The sequence below is a fragment of the Zasmidium cellare genome (genome assembly GCF_010093935.1).
Source record: "Zasmidium cellare ATCC 36951 unplaced genomic scaffold M409scaffold_9, whole genome shotgun sequence".
Classification (NCBI taxonomy): domain Eukaryota; kingdom Fungi; phylum Ascomycota; class Dothideomycetes; order Mycosphaerellales; family Mycosphaerellaceae; genus Zasmidium; species Zasmidium cellare.
Window position 1 is genome coordinate 735,031 of NW_022986953.1, and position 23,085 is coordinate 758,115.

At 53.7% G+C, this 23,085-nt stretch overlaps 8 protein-coding genes across 8 annotated transcripts; 4 read left to right on the forward strand and 4 right to left on the reverse strand.

Annotated features, from left to right (window-relative positions):
• Positions 1 to 1,132: 1,132 nt before the first annotated feature.
• Positions 1,133 to 2,622, forward strand: M409DRAFT_52318 (uncharacterized protein; the record flags this gene model as incomplete). Its single annotated transcript, XM_033812051.1, has 5 exons — positions 1,133 to 1,288; positions 1,343 to 1,450; positions 1,506 to 1,744; positions 1,796 to 1,926; positions 1,982 to 2,622. The coding sequence occupies 5 exons, from the start codon at positions 1,133 to 1,135 to the stop codon at positions 2,620 to 2,622; spliced, it is 1,275 nt and encodes a 424-aa protein (XP_033670712.1).
• A 511-nt stretch (positions 2,623 to 3,133) lies between these two features.
• M409DRAFT_20238 (uncharacterized protein) lies at positions 3,134 to 4,819 on the reverse strand (the record flags this gene model as incomplete). Its single annotated transcript, XM_033805291.1, has 1 exon — positions 3,134 to 4,819. The coding sequence occupies one exon, from the start codon at positions 4,817 to 4,819 to the stop codon at positions 3,134 to 3,136; it is 1,686 nt and encodes a 561-aa protein (XP_033670713.1).
• A 312-nt stretch (positions 4,820 to 5,131) lies between these two features.
• M409DRAFT_64824 (uncharacterized protein) lies at positions 5,132 to 6,415 on the forward strand (the record flags this gene model as incomplete). Its single annotated transcript, XM_033816242.1, has 1 exon — positions 5,132 to 6,415. One exon carries the CDS (start codon positions 5,132 to 5,134, stop codon positions 6,413 to 6,415), a length of 1,284 nt encoding a protein of 427 aa, XP_033670714.1.
• Positions 6,416 to 10,259: 3,844 nt separating this feature from the next.
• Positions 10,260 to 11,042, forward strand: M409DRAFT_64825 (uncharacterized protein; the record flags this gene model as incomplete). Its single annotated transcript, XM_033816243.1, has 4 exons — positions 10,260 to 10,289; positions 10,497 to 10,544; positions 10,606 to 10,712; positions 10,784 to 11,042. The coding sequence occupies 4 exons, from the start codon at positions 10,260 to 10,262 to the stop codon at positions 11,040 to 11,042; spliced, it is 444 nt and encodes a 147-aa protein (XP_033670715.1).
• Positions 11,043 to 11,520: 478 nt separating this feature from the next.
• On the reverse strand, positions 11,521 to 12,548 carry M409DRAFT_52322 (glycosyltransferase family 34 protein; the record flags this gene model as incomplete). Its single annotated transcript, XM_033812052.1, has 2 exons — positions 11,521 to 11,654; positions 11,717 to 12,548. 2 exons carry the CDS (start codon positions 12,546 to 12,548, stop codon positions 11,521 to 11,523), a joined length of 966 nt encoding a protein of 321 aa, XP_033670716.1.
• Positions 12,549 to 12,919: 371 nt separating this feature from the next.
• On the forward strand, positions 12,920 to 15,046 carry M409DRAFT_20242 (uncharacterized protein; the record flags this gene model as incomplete). The annotated part of the gene is made up of 1 exon (XM_033805292.1): positions 12,920 to 15,046. The coding sequence occupies one exon, from the start codon at positions 12,920 to 12,922 to the stop codon at positions 15,044 to 15,046; it is 2,127 nt and encodes a 708-aa protein (XP_033670717.1).
• Positions 15,047 to 15,106: 60 nt separating this feature from the next.
• On the reverse strand, positions 15,107 to 16,018 carry M409DRAFT_64828 (uncharacterized protein; the record flags this gene model as incomplete). The annotated part of the gene is made up of 2 exons (XM_033816244.1): positions 15,107 to 15,913; positions 15,971 to 16,018. The coding sequence occupies 2 exons, from the start codon at positions 16,016 to 16,018 to the stop codon at positions 15,107 to 15,109; spliced, it is 855 nt and encodes a 284-aa protein (XP_033670718.1).
• A 915-nt stretch (positions 16,019 to 16,933) lies between these two features.
• On the reverse strand, positions 16,934 to 23,077 carry M409DRAFT_33996 (uncharacterized protein; the record flags this gene model as incomplete). Its single annotated transcript, XM_033810312.1, has 1 exon — positions 16,934 to 23,077. A coding segment is annotated over one exon (6,144 nt), but the record flags the coding sequence as incomplete, so codon positions are not given.
• Between the last annotated feature and the right edge of the window lie 8 nt (positions 23,078 to 23,085).

Here is a 23,085-nt window from a genome sequence, read left to right on the forward strand (position 1 = left end):
TTACCAGAAGACCGCACTGAATCGCGATAAATTACCGACACACCTAAATGCAACTTTGCCGCGACTTCTACATGTACATATTATTCAGCCAGAAGCTGCATCTTGCTTGCTTCGACGCAGCTGATCCTGGTAAAAGAACTCTGGAGACCTGGCTGGTCGACTCGAAGTCTCCTTTGGACCCTGGACCTAGATCGATATTGACGACATGCACCCTTCTGCTTCGTACACCGCCATGACTCGAGGCGTCTGGGTACATCCTTGAGCCGGCTGGCACCGAATGGCAAGGAAATGCAACTCCAAGTTCTAGCAGCATACTTCGTAGCGACGACTCTGGAAAGGGCATCAGTCAAATGGATAGGTTTTGGGGCATTGGACTGACGAAAACAAGAGAACATCGGGTCTGAAACAGCATCAAATTGTGAGATGGACCCAAGGACCCGATGCGAGCATTTTGTGTCGTGATGGGAGGATTGCCATGCGAACCTCTGTACTCATTCCGGTGCTTGGGGAGAAGGCTACGCCATGCACCGGAAACCAACGATCACTGGACGGCTCGCGTGCGCAAATGCACATGCATGCACTGTGACACCTAGTCGGATGCCCATGACACGGTCACTGGTACCGTCACCATCGATTGTTCCCCATTCGAGGCTTTTGGCGGTGCAGGTAGGATGTTTGTCTATCTTCGCACACTCATCACAAGGCTCTTGCTTGACCTTGTCCAGGCTTGAACTGCATTGGACATGGAATAGGGTGTATATCCATCCACAGCTAGACAAGGACCCAATCTTGACTCCGACCACGAACTTATCACACCACGTTCGCAGAGCAAACAAAAAGCCTGCACATGCCCACGAGAGCGCGCTGATGCGTTGGCCGATGGTAACGAACGCAGACGATTGACCGAACTTTGAAGGCCGTCCTCCTGCGCGGTGACACGAGAGCGTTCGGTACTTCTGCCTTGGAGAGAGAGGGGGTCGGCGCGCACGTTTGGGATGCTGTGCGACGTCGACGAGACACAGGATCCTGGTGCAGCAATGGATGGCGTTTTCGTCGCTGGTCACTCGCTCTTTTTCGAGGGACTTTGACCTCGTGAGGCCTCTTCTGCGACTGTTCAGAAGGCGAGCTCACGATGACGGTGTCAGGACATGCGTCTCCTGAGGCGGTAGTCGCCGTGACCGTGGTCTTTACGGTGATGGCGGTGGTCGTCGTTGCGGCGAGATTGTATGCTCGACTTGGAGTTGGAAGAAACGCTGGGTTGGACGATCTGTTCATTGGAATTTCATTGGTACGTCTAGCAGGAAGTCGGTGATGATGGATTCTTTCTGATGAGGATGTATAGCTTTTTGCCGTTGCCACCACAATCACGATGTGCATACAGGCACGATATGGGATGGGAAGACATATCAAGTCACTCAGCCAGGACGAGGTCAAGAAGCAGCTCATGGCAGTGAGTGCATCCAGCACGGTGTACAGCGTTGCCCCCACAGCTGATGATATTGTAGTTCTACGTCTCGATATGGGTCTACAACCTCTCGCTCTCCTGCACAAAAATCTCCATCCTTCTCCAGTACCTCCGAATCTTCCCTCAACCACGGTTTCGCAGATGCTGTTACGCCATGCTGGTTGTGGTCGTTGTTTACAGCTTCTACACCTTCTTCACCGCCGTCTTCGCCTGCACGCCGATTGAGTACTTCTGGGACCAGTCTGTTGGAGGGCATTGCTTGGACAGGTTTGCGGTTTGGTCAGTCGGATACCAACACATAACTGACTGCTGTGGCTGACGTTTGTAAAGGTTCGCCAACGCTGGCATCAACATCGGAACCGACATACTCACAGCCATCCTACCATTACCAGTGCTGAAGCAACTCGAGCTCCCCAAACGCCAGCGTTACGCTCTCATGACCGTCTTTACCTTGGGAGGCTGTCAGTAACGTCCAAGTCCCCTATCAACCATTACCGCTAACAATGCTTCCACCAGTCACCTGCATCGTCTCCATCCTCCGCCTGCAATCCCTCTACGTAATCTCCCGTACCAAGGACACAAGCTGGGAGAACCCCCTCGCAGCAATCTGGTCCAACGTCGAGATCAACATCGCAATCCTCTGCTCCTGCCTCCCCACGCTCCGCTGCATCTTCCCCAAAATCTTCAAATCCCAACTCTCCCGCGACAGATCCGGCACCAACCATGAACCCCACGAAGACAGTGGCGGAGGACGCTGCACGCCCAAGTTCCTCACCAGCCTCGGCGTCACAAAACTCCTGAGCAAAGTCCACTCCTCAAGTTCCGGCGACACGTCCTCTCGCTCGTACAACGCCAATCCCTACCGCTCCCACCGTCCCGCTGCGCAGAGCGAGACTAGTCTAGAGGCTTTCGGGAGGAGTCTACACCACAGCGTGGGCGTGGGAAAGCAAAAGAGCGCATGCGTCAGGACGCAGAGCAGTTTCGACGATATCGATCTAAGGGGGTTGGACAGGAGTGGTTCGTCGAGGAAGAAGGAACCGCCGAATGGCAGGATCCATGTGTTGACGGCGATTGATCAGCAGGTGGAGGTGGAGAGGAAGGGGGATAGCGATTGTGAGAGTACGAGGGATTTGGTGAGGGATAAGGGGTACGTGTGAGGGCGTGGCATTTGGCTTGAGTTTTCGAAGGGGCGTTTGCGTGGAGTGGTAATGACGTTACGAACATGGGAATTGCTCGGGCTTCTGGGAATCGGTATGGTTGTACAGTATCTGCAGCTTCGACTTTCTGTACATGTATTTCGTGGGCGCCTGTTCGAGCATAGACGGCTGGTAGGCTCCTTGGTTTTGCGAGACTGTTGCATTGAGTTCCTGTCGAAGGCGCGTGAAGAGAACCTTCATTTCGGGGCTACGCTCGGCGGACGGCTCCTTTTCTTCACTTGATGCAGAGGCCTATCTCCCTCGTTGAGAGCTCGTGGCACGACTTGCTCCGTCTTGTTCAATGGTAGGAGTCGCTTTTCGCTGCAGATCTCCCTGTACTGGCTTGGGCAGAACCCAATGGCATGCATATTGGATACGCGAAGCTGCTTCCAAGAGCTTGTGAGGGTGGATTCCTTCCAAAGCATGAGGAGCTCGCGGTGGAGTTCTCAGTAAACCGACAGAGCATCCTGCTTCAACCTCCTTTCTTTGCGAATCTCGCAAGAGCAGGACCAAGTTCTTCTTGCTGCTTTCCCTCCTTGATCTCCTTCGCACGTTGGCGCTGCTTCTCTCTCATCTCCGTGACGCGCATCTTGTGCTCGTCGATGACGTTCTTGTTGCCCTTCTTCCTCATATACTTCCTCAAGCTGCTGTTCTTTCCTCGGCCACGATTCTTCAGCTCCTCGACACGCTCCCTCTCGGCTTCAACTCCAGTCTTGCGGTCCAGATCCTTTTCCAATTGCCGCTGTTCGTGTGAAGCTTTGTCGAGATTGCCCACGAAGTCTGGGTTCAGGCTGATCATCTCTGGCTGCAGCTTGTTCAAAAGGGATTTGACTTCGCCTTCTTGTCGCTGCTTGGCATTCTCGTAGGGGTTGACTTCTAGGGCGTCAAAGTTGGGCTCGCCAGCACCAGGGACGATGATCGACGTGAAGCCTTGATTGTGACCGATGCCTAGAACGTCTTCAAATGGGCACCATCGTACTCTCTCGACTGTCTGCCCTTGAGCGCCCCATGCCACATATGGCGACTGGACCTTGACTTGATCGACGTCCGATCGGTGCTTGGAGAATAGGTCTTTCCAGACTGTCGTCTGAGTGCCCCAGCCAACGGCCGTGAGATTTCGATCGCTGATTGCCACACTAGATCCTGGCTGTCGAAGGAAGTACTCATGTACAGGCTTGAAATTCCGAACATCCCAGACCGCCATCTTCGAGTCTTGACCAGTGCTGACCATGTAACGACCCTCTCTATCCATAGCGAGTGACCGTACTGGACCACGATGGCACAACATCTTCACGAGTGGAGTGGTTGAATTCGGTGACCAGAGCGAGACTGTTCCGTTCTGATGTCCAACGTGCAGAACTGCGTTGTATGGGTTCTGGCCGAGCGCTGTTGGCGTCCCTTGCTTCGTTCCCATTTGCATGACGATCTTGCCAGTCGACGTATCTTGCCATTTCAACCATCCGGCCTTCCCAATTGTTGCCAGCAAATAGTGATATGGTAAGAACTCCATGTGCGTGACTTCGATGTGCTGGTCAAGGTTGTGGATTTCAACGCCGTGATGATCGTAGATGTACACATTCCTCTTTTGCGCAACTGCAAAGTATTGGTTGTTGTGAAGCCACTTCGCATCTCTCACAGTCTCGCCAAGTTGCAGCTCACAGCCTAGCTTTCCGCTTCTCCAGTCGATGGTCGCAACATGTCCCTTGCGACCAGCAAGTAGCAGGTCCTTTCCGTTCCGCGTATAGTCTGCTGTGTATGGTCCCAGCTGGTCCAGCTTCAACTCGAATGACTTCTTCGCAGTCTCGATAGCCACATCCGTCTTGATCTCATCCTGACGAACTTTGTACGTCCGTTCCAATTCTCCTTCTGGTTCAAGAAATCCTGAGTCGTTCTCGAGAAGAATCTCTGCATCTTTCGCTTTCAACGCAGCCTCTTGGTATCTTTCTTCCAGCGCTTTGAGATTCCCTCGCAGCTTCTTGTCCTTGATGCTCTTGGTCTCTATCCCCCGGCCCCGTCCATACTGCTTCTGTGCTTCCTGTATTCTCTTTTTCTTTGCCGCCTGCTCTGGATCCAGTCGTGCGGTCGGCGGGCCCTTCTTGCGCTGGACCTTGACCTGCCCGTTCGCACGAACGAGGTCACTTGTCTCGAATTCGGCCATGTGGGCGGGGTGGTTTACAAATCGGCGGCCATGGTCGCGTAGATGTAAATTCGCAAAATCTCGAATCGGGTATTGAACTTTTGGTCGGAGCTTCTTAGCGCCGGGTGGTGGCGCCACCAGTCACCAGCCACATCGGCCAATAGCCGAACCCCAGCACGCTAAAAAGTTGGAGCTCCCACAGCAACAACGGCTCGAACGGTTCAATTCCCTCAAACATCCAATCCGCCATCGGAGCTTCCACTCTTGCATTGGCTTTTCTCGTCATACCATCTGATAGCAGCTTCCACTTCCATCACCTGCCGCACCGCAACCATGATCGCCAAATCTGCTCTCCAGCGAGCAGCTGCCACTCCAGCTCGCAACGTCCTCGTCCAGCACTCCGTCCGCGCTGCCTCGGCCTGGTCGCAAGTTCAGCAAGGTCCTCCAGATGCGATTTTGGGCATCACCGAAGCTTTCAAGAAGGACAGCAACCCAAAGAAGATCAATCTCGGCGTGGGAGCATACCGCGATGACAAGGGCAAGCCTTACGTGCTGCCATCGGTGAAGGAGGCCGAGCAGAAGGTCGTCAAGGCGAATCTGGACAAGGAGTACGCTGGCATCACTGGTGTACCCGAATTCGCCAAGGCAGCTGCTCTACTTGCCTACGGTCCAGACAGTGCCGCTCTCCAGGAGGGTCGCATCGCCATCACTCAGAGCATCTCAGGTACTGGTGCCCTTCGGATAGGTGGTGCCTTCCTCCAGCGCCACTATCCAGGCGCAAAGACCATCTACATCCCAACCCCATCATGGGCCAACCACAAGGCTGTCTTCTCCGACAGCGGCCTCGAGATCAAGCAGTACCGATACTACAACAAGGACACCATTGGCCTCGACTTCGATGGCATGGTCGCCGACATCAAGGCCATGCCAAAGGGCTCCATTATCTTACTCCACGCTTGCGCGCACAACCCAACTGGTGTCGACCCAACTGAGGAGCAGTGGAGAGCTATTAGCGATGCCGCCAAGCAGGGCGACCACTTCCCATTCTTCGATATGGCGTACCAGGGCTTCGCTTCCGGCGACACCAACAAGGATGCATTCGCTCTGCGCTACTTCATTGAGCAGGGCCACTACCCATGCCTTGCCCAGTCATTCGCCAAGAACATGGGGCTCTACGGCGAGCGTGTCGGTGCCTTCTCCATCGTGACCTCTTCACCTGAGGAGAAGGCTCGTGTCGACTCGCAGATCAAGATTCTCGTCCGACCACTCTACTCCAACCCACCAGTCCACGGCGCTCGTATTGCAAGCACCATCCTCAACGACTCTGCTCTCAACAAGCAGTGGCTCGGTGAAGTCAAGGGTATGGCCGACCGCATCATCAAGATGCGTGCTCTCCTGAAGGAGAACCTCGAGAAGCTGGGCAGCAAGCACAACTGGGATCACATCACCTCGCAGATTGGCATGTTCGCGTACACCGGCTTGACTCCAGAGCAGATGACCAAGCTTGCTGAGGAGCACTCGGTCTACGCTACCAAGGACGGCAGAATCAGTGTTGCTGGCATTACGTCCGAGAACGTGGGCCGACTCGCCGAGGCCATCTACAAGGTCAAGGGATAAGCTGCTCACCGTCCTGGTGGGCGTCGATTCGATGATTGACGACAGCCGAGGCTGGATTGAGAGGTAGCTCGAGGTGGAAAAAGTAAGATACGATGAACGGGATGTACAGTAGTCATGAAGCATTAACATAGCGGGCGGGTAAAGGGATGGCTTTATGGTCGATACAACAAGACAGCCTCTGGCAATTGATGCTCTCTACTCACGTTGTCAACAAGTGCCAGTGATTTCTCGTTGTGAGGGCGAAGACTCGTAACGCAATGCTGGACGCGAAAAGCGAACTATAACCCCTGCGCCGGCTGCTAGCGGGACGATCCGTGCTCGAGTGAAGGAGGGCGCGCGGCATGAGCCGACTTCACTCTTGCACTTTCACATGCCATCAAATCGTACCTGGTAACCATTACCATTGTATCGTACACAGATCAGCCTATTTGTGAATCGACCATCAACTGTATCTGAAATGATTAGTATCATGCACCGAGTCGAAACGAGGGCCGGAAAACACGTACAAGTTGCTTGGAGCCCTTTGAACTTTGATGGGAATGTATAGGGTCGACACGTCGGGACGATGAAATATTTAGTAGAGCGAGCGGCTTGATGAAATTGGAAGACTCGGTGGTTGACAAGTGAGCCGTCGTCTGCGATCGAAATGGGATCCCAATATGTCGTTGTAGCTTGCAGATGAACAGTAACATTGGATGCTCTGAAAAGTGTAGAGCTCTGCGGCGGGGAAGGCGGTTGGATACGAAGGCGTCGATTGCGACACCGTCTTGGGAAGTGAAAGAAGGAGGACAAAAAGTCGCAGCTTCGGGTTATTTACGCCGTGTGCTGTGTTCGACATTCATTGCGAACGTTTCTAAAAGGATTGACTTAGAAGGTCGTGTGTTGATCGATATTGTCTGAGTTTCTGCAATTTACTCGCGCGATGTTGCATCCTCGTCGCAATATGCCGTGCGGATCCTCTATGTTTATCGATCAGCGACCAACGCCTCAAAATCAGAATCAAAAGAACAACCACCCGCAAACAAATCCAACTCCCGCCGCCGCGAATCGAACACTTACCCAACCAAACAATATCCATCCACACCCAAGGCAAAAGCAAAAAAGGAGAACTAGACATCTCCCACCCCTGCTTAGTGAGGGATATGGGTAACGATGTATCTAGAGAGGACAAATGTCATTTTGATCCTACTTTTTTGTTGTTTTGTGTTTTACCACTACGCCATCGAACCCCAACTGGCAACTTTGGGGCGCTTGAAGGTGTAGCGTGACGTAGGAGAGTTTGGAAGGACATATAAGGGTCCATTTTGGGGTTGGGCCGGGGTTTTGGCAGTGCTTGGCCTGGAGGGGAGGAGGGGGTGGTTTGGATATCTTTTGCTAAGAGTTTTGGGCACTCCGAGAGGGTTGTGTTTGGTGATGGATGCGGTGGGTGGTTTGTCTGGATTTGCGTGCTAGTGTTCGTAAATGGCACCGTTGTTCACGACAAGGTGATAAGCAGAGCAGATTCTACATGTGATGCGACGCTTTTGGCTCAAACGATGACGAGACTCTGTGTCAGATAGTGATATGTTATCCCCTGCTCAAGATGCTACAGCTTAGATTGCTGCTCCAAATTGGCCTGTGCTGGTTATGCAGGTACAGCAGTATCAGGCACCGAGGGCTTCGGCATGAAGAGTTTGGGTGTCACGAGACAAGTTCGTTCATCGAATGACGACTGATCCATGTCGACAAGTCTCTTGCCAGGGCGCCTCGTCATTCATCGACAACTCACGAAGGTCCATCCATTCTAGCTTCAAGTCGCCGGCTAAGTCTAAGAGCAAGCACACCGAACCTCAGGTCCAGCCCTAGAGGTCAAGGAAGTCTTACAAATAGCCTCTTCTGCATGACCCTGTAAATCTATAGGCCGGCATCGTCAGAGGTTCTCGTTCGTCTCGCGAGAGAGCCATTTGGTTATTCCCAGCTTGGCTGGGAGATCTGAGAGACTAGTTCGATCGGAAACCATGGTCAGTCATTACCTACAACTACCTATTTTAGCGAGGCAGCGGTCTCAGGGTATGTTGTGAAGAACTCTCGAAATGCAATTCCGGACTCAAGTTGTCGAGGGGTCATCGAAAGGACGTATTCACAAGACTGAGCAGACGAAGGTTGGTAGTGCTGGCGGCGAATCGGTGTTCCGCTACTGAATCTAGTCAGACCTCATCGATGAGGCTTCGGTTACAGAACGCGGACTGTCTTCTCCAGTGCCGCTACGATGATAGAGAACGGTGTTCAACCGCTCAAAGTGGAACGGCTTTCAAAGCAACCAGTGTCATGATCGTACTTCGGATGTCTTGGATAGCTTGAGAGATATGAGGATGTATGTTCTACTTTCAGCGGTATGTGGAGTAGGTCAGGGGGTCAAAGAGGAGGGCAGAGCGAATGCTTGTTCAGTTGGAATGCCAGCATACGCCGAGCGACTGAATCGACATACCTTCAAGGCCGGTCGACATGTCACCGCTGAGCCTAAAAGATACAAATCCCTATTGCGTCGACTGCCGCCCCGATCATCGACTGCCATTGCTGGCTGACACTGCAGGTGACCTGGCTGTTGAAAAGCTTCTCTCCCGCGTTGGAGACCACTTTGAGTAATCGAATTATCTGGCAAATCCTCCTACTGGACGCAGCAGGAGTGGCTACCTCGAGGGGTCGGCGTCCACGCGGGCACGCTAGAACTTCGTGATACACGTGAAGTTCCGGCGATCGCTAGAGCTCCGAAGGCTCCCAAAGAATAGCACAGGCATCGGATACCGGTAGCGCTACCTGAAGCAGTAAGACCAGTCGCATTCTCCTTCGACGTGCATGCGCTTGGCGTGCAAAGAGGAGCGCAGATACGTCAGGCTGCCCACGCTCGAGTGCGTCCGAATGCATCAGACGTGTCTTTATCGCGCTGGAAATTGCTATGTGGTGCGCGAAGCTTTGCCCGTGGTGAGGAGTTGAGGTCTAGACTTGAATGTGCGTGACAGCCAACAGGGTCTTTTCGCGCCGATCTTTCGGCTGGCGGAGACATGACGTCAAATTATATAAAGAATTTTGAGGAGCACAGCGAAAGCGCGATGCAGCGGTAAAGCTGGGCGGAAAAAAGGTCAAAGGTGTGAGAGCCTGGTCGCGGCAAGGCTCGCATGCTGTGGAAGTGAAATTGGCATTGCAGGCGGCTCAGGGTGTTCTATCTGGCAGCAGACGGCAGTCCTGGGACGATGACGAAAGCGAAGCGTGAAGGCTTGACGTGCGCGCAGCTGAGAGACGAACTTTGAAGCGTTTAAGGCAGTCCAGCAGTAGCAGTCTCCACTACGGCCATCCTTCCAGCATCAAGCGCAATACCCCACTGCAGATAATTCCTCACAGCACACCACCACGTTGGGTGCGCGATACCGCTCCGCCGAAGGCACCCTTAGCGACACGTGCGACTCGAGGTCCCTGACATTGCAACCACACCACCACCTCCTCCGTGCCTCCAGCGCCTCCGTCTGTCCATTGTTCTTGCTGCCAGAGCATCGCACAGCACGCTGCGTCGCCGGCTACCTCTCCAGCAGCGCCCCCGGCACCCTTCTGAGGCCAACCTTCCCAGCAGTTGAACCGCCTGGCTTGCCCCGGTTACCCAGCTAGGAGAGAGGAAAGTACAAGACGTGCGCGCCTCGCGTCTGACATCATCGCCCGGCTCCAGCGAACGAACGGTGAAACCTGCGACAGACACTGCACCGAAGCGGTCAGTTCGCAGGTCGTCGACGCCCTCAGCCTTCCATTCTCGGACCGCAGAAGAGGCGCCAGCCAGCCTGCCTATCGCTACCACCACCCGCCCGCTGCTCTAACCATGGCGGCTTCAGGAAAGACGGATGCCACAGTACGCTCCTCCAGCTCCCACCGCAGTCTGCAAGACCGCCCGCGACTGGGCGACAGGTCTCTGCCGAGATGTCAGTCCTACTGCTGTTCGCCAGTCAGACCACAGCTCAGTCGCAGTGCCGCGTCTCATCACTCTGCTTCATCCGCCAAATCCCTGTACAGCACTGGAACTGATGGTTCACATGCACAGTCCGAACCCGTCCTGAAGGGCCTCGACCTTCCTGCAGATGACCTCGATATCACTACTTTCGAGCAGGTACGAAAAACCTAACCGTGGAACAATGTGATCGGGAACAGCGGCTAATATACATGTCCAGATCCTCGAGATGGACGATGATGAAGAGGAACGTGACTTCAGCAAATCGATCGTCTACGACTTCTTCACGCAAGCCGATGGCACTTTCCAAAAAATGAAGTCCAACCTGTACATTGACTCGCCCCCTTGATTGTGGTTCCCCTTCAAAGGAGCCTCGCACGCTAACATTCGCACTGCAGGGAGAAGAAGGACCTAGGACAGCTCTCCAGCCTCGGACACTTCCTCAAAGGCTCCTCGGCGACGCTCGGACTCTCAAAGGTGAAGGACTCCTGCGAGAAGATTCAGCACCTCGGAGCGAAGAAGGACGAGACCGGCACCCATGATGAGACTGACGAGGACCTCATCCTGAAGAAGCTGGACACGGTCATCAAGCAAGCCGAGAGCGAGTTCAAAGTCTGCGAGAAAGCTCTACGGAAGTTCTACGAACAACAATCGTGATTCATCTCCCTCCTACCATCACATCGACCCTTTTTAGACCTACAGGAGATGGGAACTTTTGGGGAGACACGGCTCGGCGACTCATGACCATCGACAGCATCTACGTCTTGCATTATCCCTAGGTTGAGAGAGATGGGCGGACGTTGGATGCTTACCACACGATGACCAAGCATATCACTATGCACAGTGGGTAGCAGTAGGGGAAAGGATGTCTGGGAAGACGGGGTTGTGTGCTTGGGTTGTGGATTTTGATATGAAAGCATGCGAGCGCGCATTGCCCCCCTACGAAGCTACCGTCACAATATGCATGAAACCCTCACCCGCTTCTTGTAGTTTTTTACATCGCATAATAAGGGATGACCTGCCCCATGATCCCTCTGTCTTGCAACGCCATTTGAACGCCATGCCGTCTGGATCTAGCAGCAAAATATCTGCCGCATACTCTTAATGAAGTGTGAAGTTTGTCTTTGGGGTAACCCTATCGTTTCCGCTCCTGGTCGCGAAGCTCACGCCATCGGGACATCAAGGGACCCATTTCCTCCTCGCAGTTCCTGGCGGGGTCGCGTTGGCAACCGTGGAAGTTTGCCACGAAGTCGCCTTCTTGGTAGAGGCCTGCAAGCATGCATTGTCAGCACTTCAAGACATATTCCTCGAGCTTGATTTGGAAAGCCTACCTTCTGTGGTGCTGGTCCCCACGTCCCTGGTATAGCTGTTCAAGACCCTTTGAGGCACCAACGCCAGCTTCGCCAGTATAGTTCCATGCCACTGCACGATATGTTCCAGGGCATGGCCCTCTGCTTTCTGGAAGTTATAGCTGCGGTACAGCGGGTCGTACCATGCATCCAAGAAGAACTTGGCCCACTCCCCTGACTTCAGCATCACGCTGCCTCCCGCCAATCCCTCCTTATCCTGGGTGATGATCAGCTCGGCGCGGTCGCCGTGTAGGTGCGAGAACGTCTTGATGACGCTGTCCGGCGGCACGACGGGTTTGTCGATGATCATGAGACTTTCGAGCTTCTTGGGCTCAGTGAGCTTATCGTGTAAGCTCTCGCGGGTGTTCATGATCAGGGCTGTCGAGGTCAGGTACCACAGCCACGGGGTATGGGGATAGAGCGCCATGGCGTGTCGAAGGGCCGGGACGGTGCTCCAGCTCTGCGGCGTCTTCTCCATGAGGTCGTAATCAGTCGTGTTGGGGAAAAAGGTCGCGTATCCATGTCGCGACGCATAATGCCTTCTGTTCTCCTTGATCGCCTCTTTGTATTTCTCTGAGAGTTTCGGGTCCAGGGTCGTGACTATGACCACCTCAGGTGTCCCTGGCGGTATCCGCACGCCGGTCGACGAGCCGCTGAAGAGCCATAGGAACAGCCATATCAGCGCGACGATACCTAGAAAGGGTGGGCCGTAAGTTTTCAGCGCTCGCCGTTGTCGGTATGAGGAGGATCGTGTGGAGGTGTAGGCGGAGGGTGTGGACGATTTTCGGGGATACGGAAACTGCATGCCTGGCATTGTCGTATTCACAAGCGCACGGAGGTTCGAGACAGGAGGGGCCGGGTGAGTGGGCGGTGGTTTGTCCTGTCGCTCAGGATGTCTACTCTTTCATTGCGTCGCGGGCGCGGCGTGCGCTGTGGAAGTATTCGTCCGGTGTTCGTTTTGGCGGGCGACGTTCAGCTGGGCGAGGTGGATATTGAAGTATTGGCCAGAAACGCCGGCTCACGAAAGATGTAATAATAACCCAGGGCATGCAGGGAGAGACGGCGACTCCCGCAGAGCCTCAACCCGCTTCCTTCAGCCCTATGATGGATCTGGAAAGCTTCTTGCGATTTCACGTGCAACTTTCTGAACCTTACATTCCTTTTTGCATCGGGCACGCGACCTTGATGTTGAGCGTTATCAGACCCGCGAAGCATATCGCCACATCACTCCGAGCTGGTGTATCGAGAAGTGCGAGGGACAGAGCTGTGGGAAGCGTTTCCACGTACACTCTGCTTCCGAGATGGCATGAACCAGGCATCAGGCGCTTTGGGCGCTCAGTAAAAAGATGGCAAGAGACGAAAGCAGAGGGGGCATTGGGAGAATTGGTACAGAATGCCGCTCTAGTTGAGCATGATAATTTTGCGTTCGCGAAGACGCTGCCAGTTGTATGCCCTGGATGCGGCGCTCTGAGCCAAACGATCGAACCCGAGTCACCAGGCTTCTACAGCCGGAAGAAACGCAATGTCAAGACGACACAAAAGAGCGATGAGGACAAGATCTTTCAAGAAGCCATGGCCAGGATTGAAAGTTTGGAGCAGCACCAGCCAGCACAACAAGAGACTGAACAGGAGCCAGAGAGCAATCGAGCGAATCTGATATGCGATCGATGTCACGATCTCATATACCAGTCTAAGGGCTCATCGATACTCCATCCATCAATGCAATCGATCCAGGACATCATCGAATCGAGTCCTCACAAGCACAACCACATCTACCACGTCCTCGACGCTGCCGATTTTCCGATGTCGCTCATTCCAAACTTGATGTCCGCTCTGAAGTTGCCTCGTCTGCGCACACAAAATCGGCGCTCCAAGAGTATACAATACGCCCGAGATCGAGTTGCGGATATATCTTTTATCATTACGAGATGCGACCTTTTGGCTCCTAAGAAAGAGCAGGTTGATCGACTCATGCCGTACATGCAAGAAGTTTTGCGAGACGCGCTCGGCCGGACTGGACGAAACGTTCGGCTGGGCAACGTGAGGTGCGTCAGTGCGAAGCGTGGGTGGTGGACGCCGCAGGTCAAGGAAGAGATCTGGAAGAGGGGCGGTGCGGGCTGGGTTGTGGGCAAGGTCAACGTTGGCAAAAGCGCACTATTCGAGGTTGTCTTTCCTAAAGGTCGGAACTTTGACGCTGTTGAGACTGCGAGAACCACAGCCTTGGGCACTTCAAATGCTTCACACGAGCAGATTGAGGGTGTTGCTAATTCGGCCAAGTTCACCCCGTTCAACGATGAAGGCCTAGCTCAAATCAACTCAGCCCTGTCTGAAGATGCCACGGAAGACCAGGGAGTAGTGGATGAAGGAGAAACAGCCCAACGACAACAAACACCCGAGGAAGACGACGAATTGGACGATGATAGCGATCTGATGCTTCTCCCCCCTGCGCAGCCCGAGACCCAGTACCCTCAGATGCCCATCGTTTCTTCCCTCCCTGGTACCACTGCTTCTCCAATACGTATCCCGTTCGGCAATGGCAAGGGAGAGCTCATCGATCTTCCCGGTGTTCAGAGGAGTTCACTTGAAACCCATGTTGCCCCTGAGCACAGATCATCTCTTGTCATGAAGAGCAGGATTGTGCCGGAACAATACTCGCTCAAACCAGGACAATCGCTTTTGATCGGCGGCATCGTGAGAATCACGCCCAAAACTGATGAACTTGTCTTCTTGGCATATCCGTTTACACCTCTGCACCCTCACGCAACCGGCAACCACAAGGCCGTTGCGATTCAGACTGGTGTTAACGAAGATGGCACGCCTTACACTGGTACCGTTGAAAACATCGGCACGGATACAGCAAAAACGCGCATCAAGAGCGCGGGCACCTATACGCTGGAATGGGACGTCACCAAGAGGCGTGCAGGGCCAGTGACCGATAAACAAGCAGGAAAGCAGAAGGCAGAGAATTTACCCTTCGTCGTGTACGGCGCCGACATCTTGATCGAAGGCGTTGGATGGGTTGAGCTGGTCTGCCAAGTTCGCAATAGACGTAAAAGTCTCATATCTGATGCATTGGGCGTGGAATTTGGGACAACCGATCAACCTGTGAACGCGAAGCCTCAAGTCGAAGTCTTTACCCCCAAGGGCAAATTCATTGGCATCAGAAGGCCTATGAACGCCTGGTTGGATGGCGGCCCCAAGAAGGTCGCGAAACACGCACGGAAATCACGACCACGCATGACCATCTCGATGCAGAGAAGAAAGGAGGGGGGCAAGAAAGGAGGCCAAGCAGCCAACGCCGTACTATCATGATCATGCCCTGCCGACTCCCGTCTTACACGCTAAGAAACACGACTCAAGGGGAAAAGCATTCTAATCTCGACTCCACATGTTGTTCTCCGTCTCCTGGATGAGCGGCGACGGACGTATCCTGCCACCTTCGACATGCGTGGCTAGGTTGGAGTCCTTGTTCAGGCGGTTGACCTCACCCCTCAGACTGTCCTCATCAGCATTGTCCTCGAGATCGTGGTATGTGATCGCTGGACGAGGTCTCGTCTCTTCCTCCGTGTTATCATTTGGCAGCCGGATCGCGGATGGAAGCCACGGAGCATCGAAGCCTGGAGCCAGGAACAACGCCACTTTCCACAGAAACACCGCCACGGGCACGATGAGCAGCATTATGGCAATCTTCCGCTCCGTCGTCCTCCACGGCTCCAGACAACCTATATCCCGCTCAAAGCGCACCATACATGTGTCCGCCCCGTGTTTCTTATCCGGAAACGGCCACGCCATATCTTTCGGTCCATTGAACCCACAACAATTGAACGCATCCTGTATCCGCTGAATACTCTTCGCATCCCTACTCGTGCGCATTTCCTGCCACTTGTCGTGCAACGGACACCACAGCCCACCAAGGGGCGCGATATGTGTCCCTGCCAACGTCGCCAACACCGTCTCATAGATCAGAAAGGTCACATTCACAGCCTGGAAGACCTTCGAGGTCTGCAGCTTGCCTTTGCTGACGAGCTGGTGCTGGAAGCTGATGATCGATTCGAGGGCGATGCCGGCTAGGGGCGGGAGGGCGACCGTCAGGGCCGAGAGGACATTTGGGATTGGCAAGGAGTAGAAGTTGGTTTGGTGCAATGCGTAGGCGGCAATCGCGGTGAGAGCGGCGAGGTACTATCGCGCCATTTGTGTGAACAAAGCATCTGTTGAAGATGTGCAAGCTGGACTCACGAGTGCGCTGAAGCCCGTTATGAGCTGTCTTCGGTTGAACTTGGCCATGATGGCGAGGTCGAGCTCGTTGTGGTGAGAGTGAGGCTCAACTCGGAATTATCGAGTGGTGTCGTGGTGGGTTCAGCAGAGCTGTCGTCGGAGTGAGCTCCTAGTCGTCGCAGAAACGCATCATCTGCCGGCTGCACCGCAGAAAGAAAAGCAGCACGACCAAGATAAAAAGAATTCGAGGAAAGAAGTCGTAATTCGAAAACGCAAGAAACTCCGCCCGTTATCAACGAAACAGAGTAGATGTGTATGCTCCTCGCTTCCCGGAGCTCTCATCTCAAGCACACACCAACTTCTCATTCCTACGCCTCCTTGTCTCTACATGTACTGTATGCAGCCTGCCAGAGGAGTGGACGAGTCGTCGTACATGTACTCGAGTATCTACCCCGCTCATCGTGCGTTTACATGCAACACCTGATGACGAGCAATCTAAATACTCTTTCGCCGTTTGCTCGAATCGCTGATCGACCGAGTCGTGTGTGTGAAAGTCACGGAGCAGGCAGGAGCTTGGGGAGGGCGGGATCGTCTGTGTGGGTGTGGGATGAGATGCGTGGGTGCATGATGCTGCATGAGATGTTGGATTATTCGGTACGCGGGGAGTGCATGGCATGGCATGACAGCTTATAGTGGGTGGTGTGGGTCCGTGCGTTTAGCGCTAAGAGTCCGTCAGGTGAATCAGAGGTTGGCCCTGGGTTGCCTCTTGACATGTGCGTGGAACATTGATGCTGTTCGATTGATGTTCGCTTCGGTTTTTGTGCTGCCCACATGTGTGCTAACCACATGTAGAGCAATGTTCTGTGCAGATGTACAGCAGCAGTGTCCCTCACAACGCTTATATTGCATATCTCCTTATACAACCACTCCTCGCAGTATATCTTCACATGCAGACTGCTTCCGCTGCGTCTGCTGCGGGCCTCCAATCGTGGCTTCAAACGCCCTGCAGAAGCTAGCAATGACTTGCAGCAGCGCGGCCTCCTCATCCTTGCTATCGCCTAGCTCGACCACCACCTCTTTCATGCTGCTACCCCTCTGGACGAAATATCGCTCGTCTATGGCGTGCCACTTGGTATTCACAGACTCTCGCACCTGCTTTTCTGCTACAGCTTGGGTGTCTGGCCAAGGACATAGTGGCGCTGATCCAATCTCTGGATTCTGGTAGAACGCGCCATCTGAACGGTGCTGGAGATGAGCTGCGATGGTGACAGCTTGCTGTTGTAGTGCTTGCACTCGCCTCGATAGCTCACCTCCAAGCGACGTCGCTCGCTGAATGTAGGAGGTGATCGTGAGGCATGAGTTCCCGACGCCAACCATGACTCCCAGCATTCTGAGAACTCGAGGCAGCCTCAGGAGGTCTGCTTTGAGCAGGACGTGATCGCACTGCAAGCATATGCTATGCAGGATGCTTGCGATACTTTCAACAACAGCCAAGACAGCCTTATCGTCTTCGATTTGGAAGTTGTAGAATATATTGCCAATGACCCGTCCACATGCTTCCAGAATCGGCGTGGCTGGTATCCAGAAGCAAGAACTTGAAATGGCCTTTGCCACGTATGCCGGGAAAATAGAAGTCAGCAAGACTGAACGAAGAGTCGGTCTGTCCTCGTCTCCTAGCTCCTCAACATCGCCCATTGCAGCTGCCATCTGATTCACCAGGTACGGCTGTTGATTGTCCGTCGCCGCTCTTTCAGACACAGTCTGAATGAACATTGCGAGCTGTGTCCGCCCACTAGCCTCCGCAAGCTTTGGTATGTAGCTCCTGAGTCTACCGACGACATATGTTGGATCCGTGGCAGGCAGCGGGAATGCACTGGAGTCGGTGAAGAAGCGATCGACTTGGCAGATTCCGAGCGCGTATTGTTGCAAAAAGGAGACAACATTCTGAACAAAATCCACATAGCCGCCTTGTAGGCTTGCGTTTGCCACTGAGTCATTACGGCCATTCTGAAGATCTTGATAGTTGGCCTTCATCGCCTGCATCAACTGGCGAAGCATTCCAGCATATCGACTCCTCAGCTCGTGTCCTCTGCTTGTACTTTCGCAACTGACCTCATCATGATGCGTTCGCATGTTGTGTAGAACTGAAGAGAGCAACCCAAGTCTCCTCTGACGAAGGTCAGTCAATGTGATATCGTATCGATCAGAGCTTCGTTCTCTTGTGAAAGGCAAGTTGCTCAGCAACGGATCATCGCCGCAAAAGTTGAGAAGCGCAGATGTCAGACAATGCTGAAACTTGAGTGTAGCCTCTCTGTCAACCAGCGATAGGAGCCATGCCACGAATGCGGCTTCTTTGACGTCTTCATGTCCATTGGAGTGCACAAGAATCTGCGACATGAAGTAAGGGGTGAACTTGCGCTTCTGTGTTGTATCCCGGAGTTGGTTCCAAGCAGTTGCGCCATAGTCGTCGACGTAAGTGGACCACCTCTTTGCGGAGGAGCTACACACTGTAACGTTGGCAAGGCGAGTCCATACATCGATGACTTGCTGAAGAAGAGAGTCTTCCGGCGCGACATCAGCGCCAAACACGTTGGATAAAAATTGTCCCAGAGGCGTGAGCAAGGCGTCTGCAATCATTCCCCGAACTGGAGATGTAGGAGAATTCTCGTCTGCGGCAAATGCTTCAATCGCGCTGATATCTCCAAAGTCCTGACTATCGTCGTTGGTTGTTTGTGCACTCCCAGGAGCTGGCTCGAACCGTTGCTGCATGTCCAAGGCAGCGTCGCAAACCAGAAGTGTTTCTTGCATTGCGCTGAGTAGTCGTCGTTGTGATGGGTCGAAGAGATCGAATATGAGCACGAAATGTGTCTGGTCAACCAGAGCTCGTGCCTTGGTAAGATCGCTCGCACATCGGATTGCACGCTTCAGACCAGCAAGGGCGTCGATGATGATCGCAGCGATTTGACGCTGATTACTCGCGATCGTGGTCTCCAGCATTGTATGATCCACTGAAGCTTCAGTAGAACCCTCAATCTCCTGCCTTGCTCGTTGGAAGTCTTGCTCAGCCTCCACCTTTGCCAGTCGATATTGGGCGAATGTCGTCTTGATTGTGCTTGAGAACCATCTCGTGAGCTCTTCGAGAGCCTCCACAGGCTCCAGAGATGAGGCTTGATAGCAAGCAATATTGGACCAAGCGCGGACGCTGAGCCGGCACGCTTCACGATGGGAGGTCGCATGATCAACAAGGCCAAGTACTAGGTCGACGCCTATGCGGCCCTTGGTAGGTGAAGCGTAATAGAGAACGCTGAACAGGTCATGTTGGTTCCGCAATGCATCCAAGTCTTTCTTGTGCAGATCTGTGTCTTTTCTGTACATGCGATTGTGATTTGGGATGAAGCGCCAGATGATGCTGAGGATCTTTCGATCTGCATACACGTTGTACTTTTGCATGCCCCGGAGGCCAGTGGAGAGCATCTTCAGGAAGATGTGGAAGGAGCAGTCTTCTGGCGCAACATCCAGAGGGACGTCAGAGGAATGAAGCTCCTCGAGGAACTTTGGTGACCCGCGAACCTCCTCCTTTTGCAACAGGTTGAAGCTTCTTCGAGCAAAGAAGTCGAAGGCAGTGTTCAGAAGAGATTCGCATCGCCACCAACCCCATTTGTTGACGAGGCAATGGCACCTGGCCAGCAATGCCCGCACGTATTCATTGACTGAGTAGCCTCTTATCTGGCTAGAAGAGTCGTAAATTCCGAGCACTCTTGACACAATTGCTTTGACCAGGCTCCAATCATCGAGTTGGGTCGTAAACCTGGATCCGGTCTTTACGATTCCAGTAGAGTCCACTTCCAGAGCTGGAAGGATGGTCAAGATATTCTGCGAAAGCACCTCGAACGTTCTGACATCGCAGACATCTGTAAGATTGCCCTGAAGAGCTTCCGAGATGGCGTGCCAGAAGAGCGTTGATTTAGCTCGTGAGTCAACCAAGGTGTTTCGGAGAATGACCAGGCTGACCCAAGGCACAGTCTCGTCGAGAATGCCAGATTCCCTGTCAGCAGCCCTGCGATTGTCTTCATAAAAGGAGCGTAGCTCGGCGAATCTCCTGCCGATGCCACGCTTGGCGAGACTCCTTGAAGCACGCAGGAGCAGTTTTTCCGTGCTGCTCTTCAAACCAAATGGCACAGCCGAGTGATCGCACAGGACGACAGCCTGCTTGGCAATCACGACTTGATACTGGAGCACGCGAATTACCACCCCCAGCAGAGATCTCTTGCTTGTCCACGACTCTGTCCCAATCTCCAGTAGGGTTGTGACCAGGGCGTTGAGAGTTTCGACACATGATTTCCGGTCCACTGGATCTATGAACCAGACACATTTCGAAAGGTATCGTATAACAGAGCGAAGCAGGTAGTTGATATTTCCTTCCACGGTGCTGAGACGAACTGTTGGGTCGATGTCTTCCTCGGGGCTGTCCAGCGTCTGCAGTGCATTGGAGATCAACCCTGGTATGCGATTGACTTGCGCTGCCACGTCCTCATTCCAAGCATCCCATTCGAACGCCTGTTCTTCGATCTGGACGCGGACATGACCCAGTCCACGATCCAAGTCTCGATCTGGTATGTTGAGCGCATCGTGGAAGTCGCCACTGCCAATGAATGTGCTGTGGTGAAAGAAGATACCATGGTCCAGAGGCTGCATGTCAAAGTCAATAGAATACCTGGTGCCAAAAGGCCTCAAACCATGCAATACAGGTATAGAAACGTCAACGGCTGCGCTTGCTTCAATGACCTCAGGCTCATCGATATCTTGAGGTAGGGGCTCGCTGGGTTGTCGATATTCGCGTGCTTCAACATCTAGTCTCCGAGCCGTTGCCTTGCGTGGTCGATGTGCTAGAGTGACCGTAGGACGACTTTCGCCGTCGGTTTCCTGCCTGTCACCAGCTTGCCGCTGACGAGTAGGTTGTATCTCAGGAAGAGCAGTGCTGTCCGCACGTAAGAATCTGTCCAGCTGGAATCCAGCTGTCCCTGACCGCCGAGATGATCGAGCAATGCTCTCAGTCATGCATTGCATTCGACGCTCGAACACCGCCTCGCGATGGCTTGCGTCAAAATCACGCTCTAGAGTCTCCAGCTGCGCTTCGCGGAGACGCTGAGGTCGTGGAACCTGTCGAGATGCCCTCGCGACTATTGGCGCTGATGGAGTTTTCCTTGTTTCGTGGGTCATGGGTTCGTGGGACCCAGCGCTCAAGACAGTTGGATGAAGTCTGGTCTGTTGCATCCTCCTTCTTTTGCTCGAGTGCTGATTGAGATAGGGCCTCTTCCGCACAGTCGAGGCAGAGAAAGCTTGTTGTACTTGCTCACGTAGAGGCTCATTATCCGGCGAATGGCCAGTGTCGTTATTGAGCGGTAGGTGAATATCATCCTCGCTGATCCAGCCATGGTCGTCGCTACGTGGAGCGATTGTTCCCTCTCGCCAAGCGCGTAGTACTGAAGACGCCTCCTCAGTGTCGTGGGCAGTCGCTAAGCGAATGAGTTTGTTCGTCGGCGAATGTCGTCCTCGATCAGATTCGTGCCTTGTTTGACGCACCGCCAGCTTGATGAATTGAGGTAGCTGTTTCATTTCCGCACGCTGCGAAGTGGTCACATCGGCGATGCTGAGATGGACTGCAGGTCTGCGTCGTTGCCTCCTGGCACCTTTCGTTTTGGAGACACGTTTCTGCCGCCCGACTGTGCTTGAAGATATTGTGGCGCACCGCTCTTCCGTGAAATCATGATTGAAATTTGAAGTGCTGCGAAACGACTCAGTGATCCGAGGCTGATGTATACCCAGGCTCTTTGGTTTACTCTGGCGCACACGTCCCGCCAGCATAGGATCGATGAAGTCGTTCTCCATGAGGTCATCGTCTACAGTCAAGTCTGGCGCTATAGACAAACGGTCAGGCCGTAACTCGAGTCTCGGTTGCGCACGGGACACTTTCGGGGACATTGCAGAATCATCTGAATCTGACGTGTCACCCGGCAGCTCTGGTAGGATTGGAGACTGACTTCTCTGCGTAGCTCTGCCAATCTTGCGGGCTACGCCTTTCTGGGCTTCTGCCTTTGCTGGGGAAGCGGTGCTGAGTCGACGACCTCTCGATACAGCGGGTGCACTTTTGGCCTGCTGCGCCTGCAGATCTATCTTGAGCCACGATGCTGGTAGCACCCCTCTGATGCGCTTCCGTTCGTGCTGTAGACGCCTCACTTCGAGTTCAGATTGCTGATCAGACTCACTCTCAGAGCTGGAGGGAATCGAGATAGCAGACTGGGTGCGAACTGGGCGTCGTCCTGCTGACATACGTGATCTCCTGGGCGGCGAGTCTGACGCTGAAGCATCGTCTATGTTGCGTTTTACGTCAGACGAGACTTGTGGTGTTGGCAATGGTACTGGCGTAAGACCCAATGGTATTCGGAAGCCTGTTGCTGTCTGCCTGAACAACGTTTCCGAATCATCCACATTGCTCAGGTCGCTAGACGTACGAGGCGGTGAGGGTGGGATCGAGAACTCATCAATCTGAGACCAAGCATTCCTAGGTTGAGGCGGGGGCCGCGAGTCGTTGACACTATTTCGGTCTTTGCTCGACACGTTCCCCAACTTCTTCCGCTTTGGCAAGCGGTGCGTTTGAGCTACTTCATCAGAGGAATTGCCCATGTCGAAGTAATCGAGCCCTTCGTGGCTCGCCTCTTGTGGACGTAGTAGCTTCGAGCCCACAGAGCTTGATGCCGCGGAGCTTGGATAGGCGATCTGGCTGCTGCCAGTCTGAAACTGCGAGTCAGCTTCTTCCTGCGCTGACTCTTGCTCCATCAACCGAATTGGCCTCAACCCTCGCGCTTTCCATTGTTGGTGGTACTGAGCTTTGTCAAACTGGTACGGAGCGAGCTGGATGGCCTTACGAGTGCGCAGATTGCGTCTGATGAAGGCCGTGGATGGAGGTAGTTCGGCATTAGGATTGCCACTTGAGCATTGTTCGCCATAATACGTGGGTCGCTCCCGAGACACAGCAGGAAGAAGGCCTGGGGCTGTCGTTGGCAACTCAAAGCCAGGTGGCGGAGAGACTTCGCGCTCACTCAAGGGAGAAGATGCGCAGCTGTTCACTTGTCCTT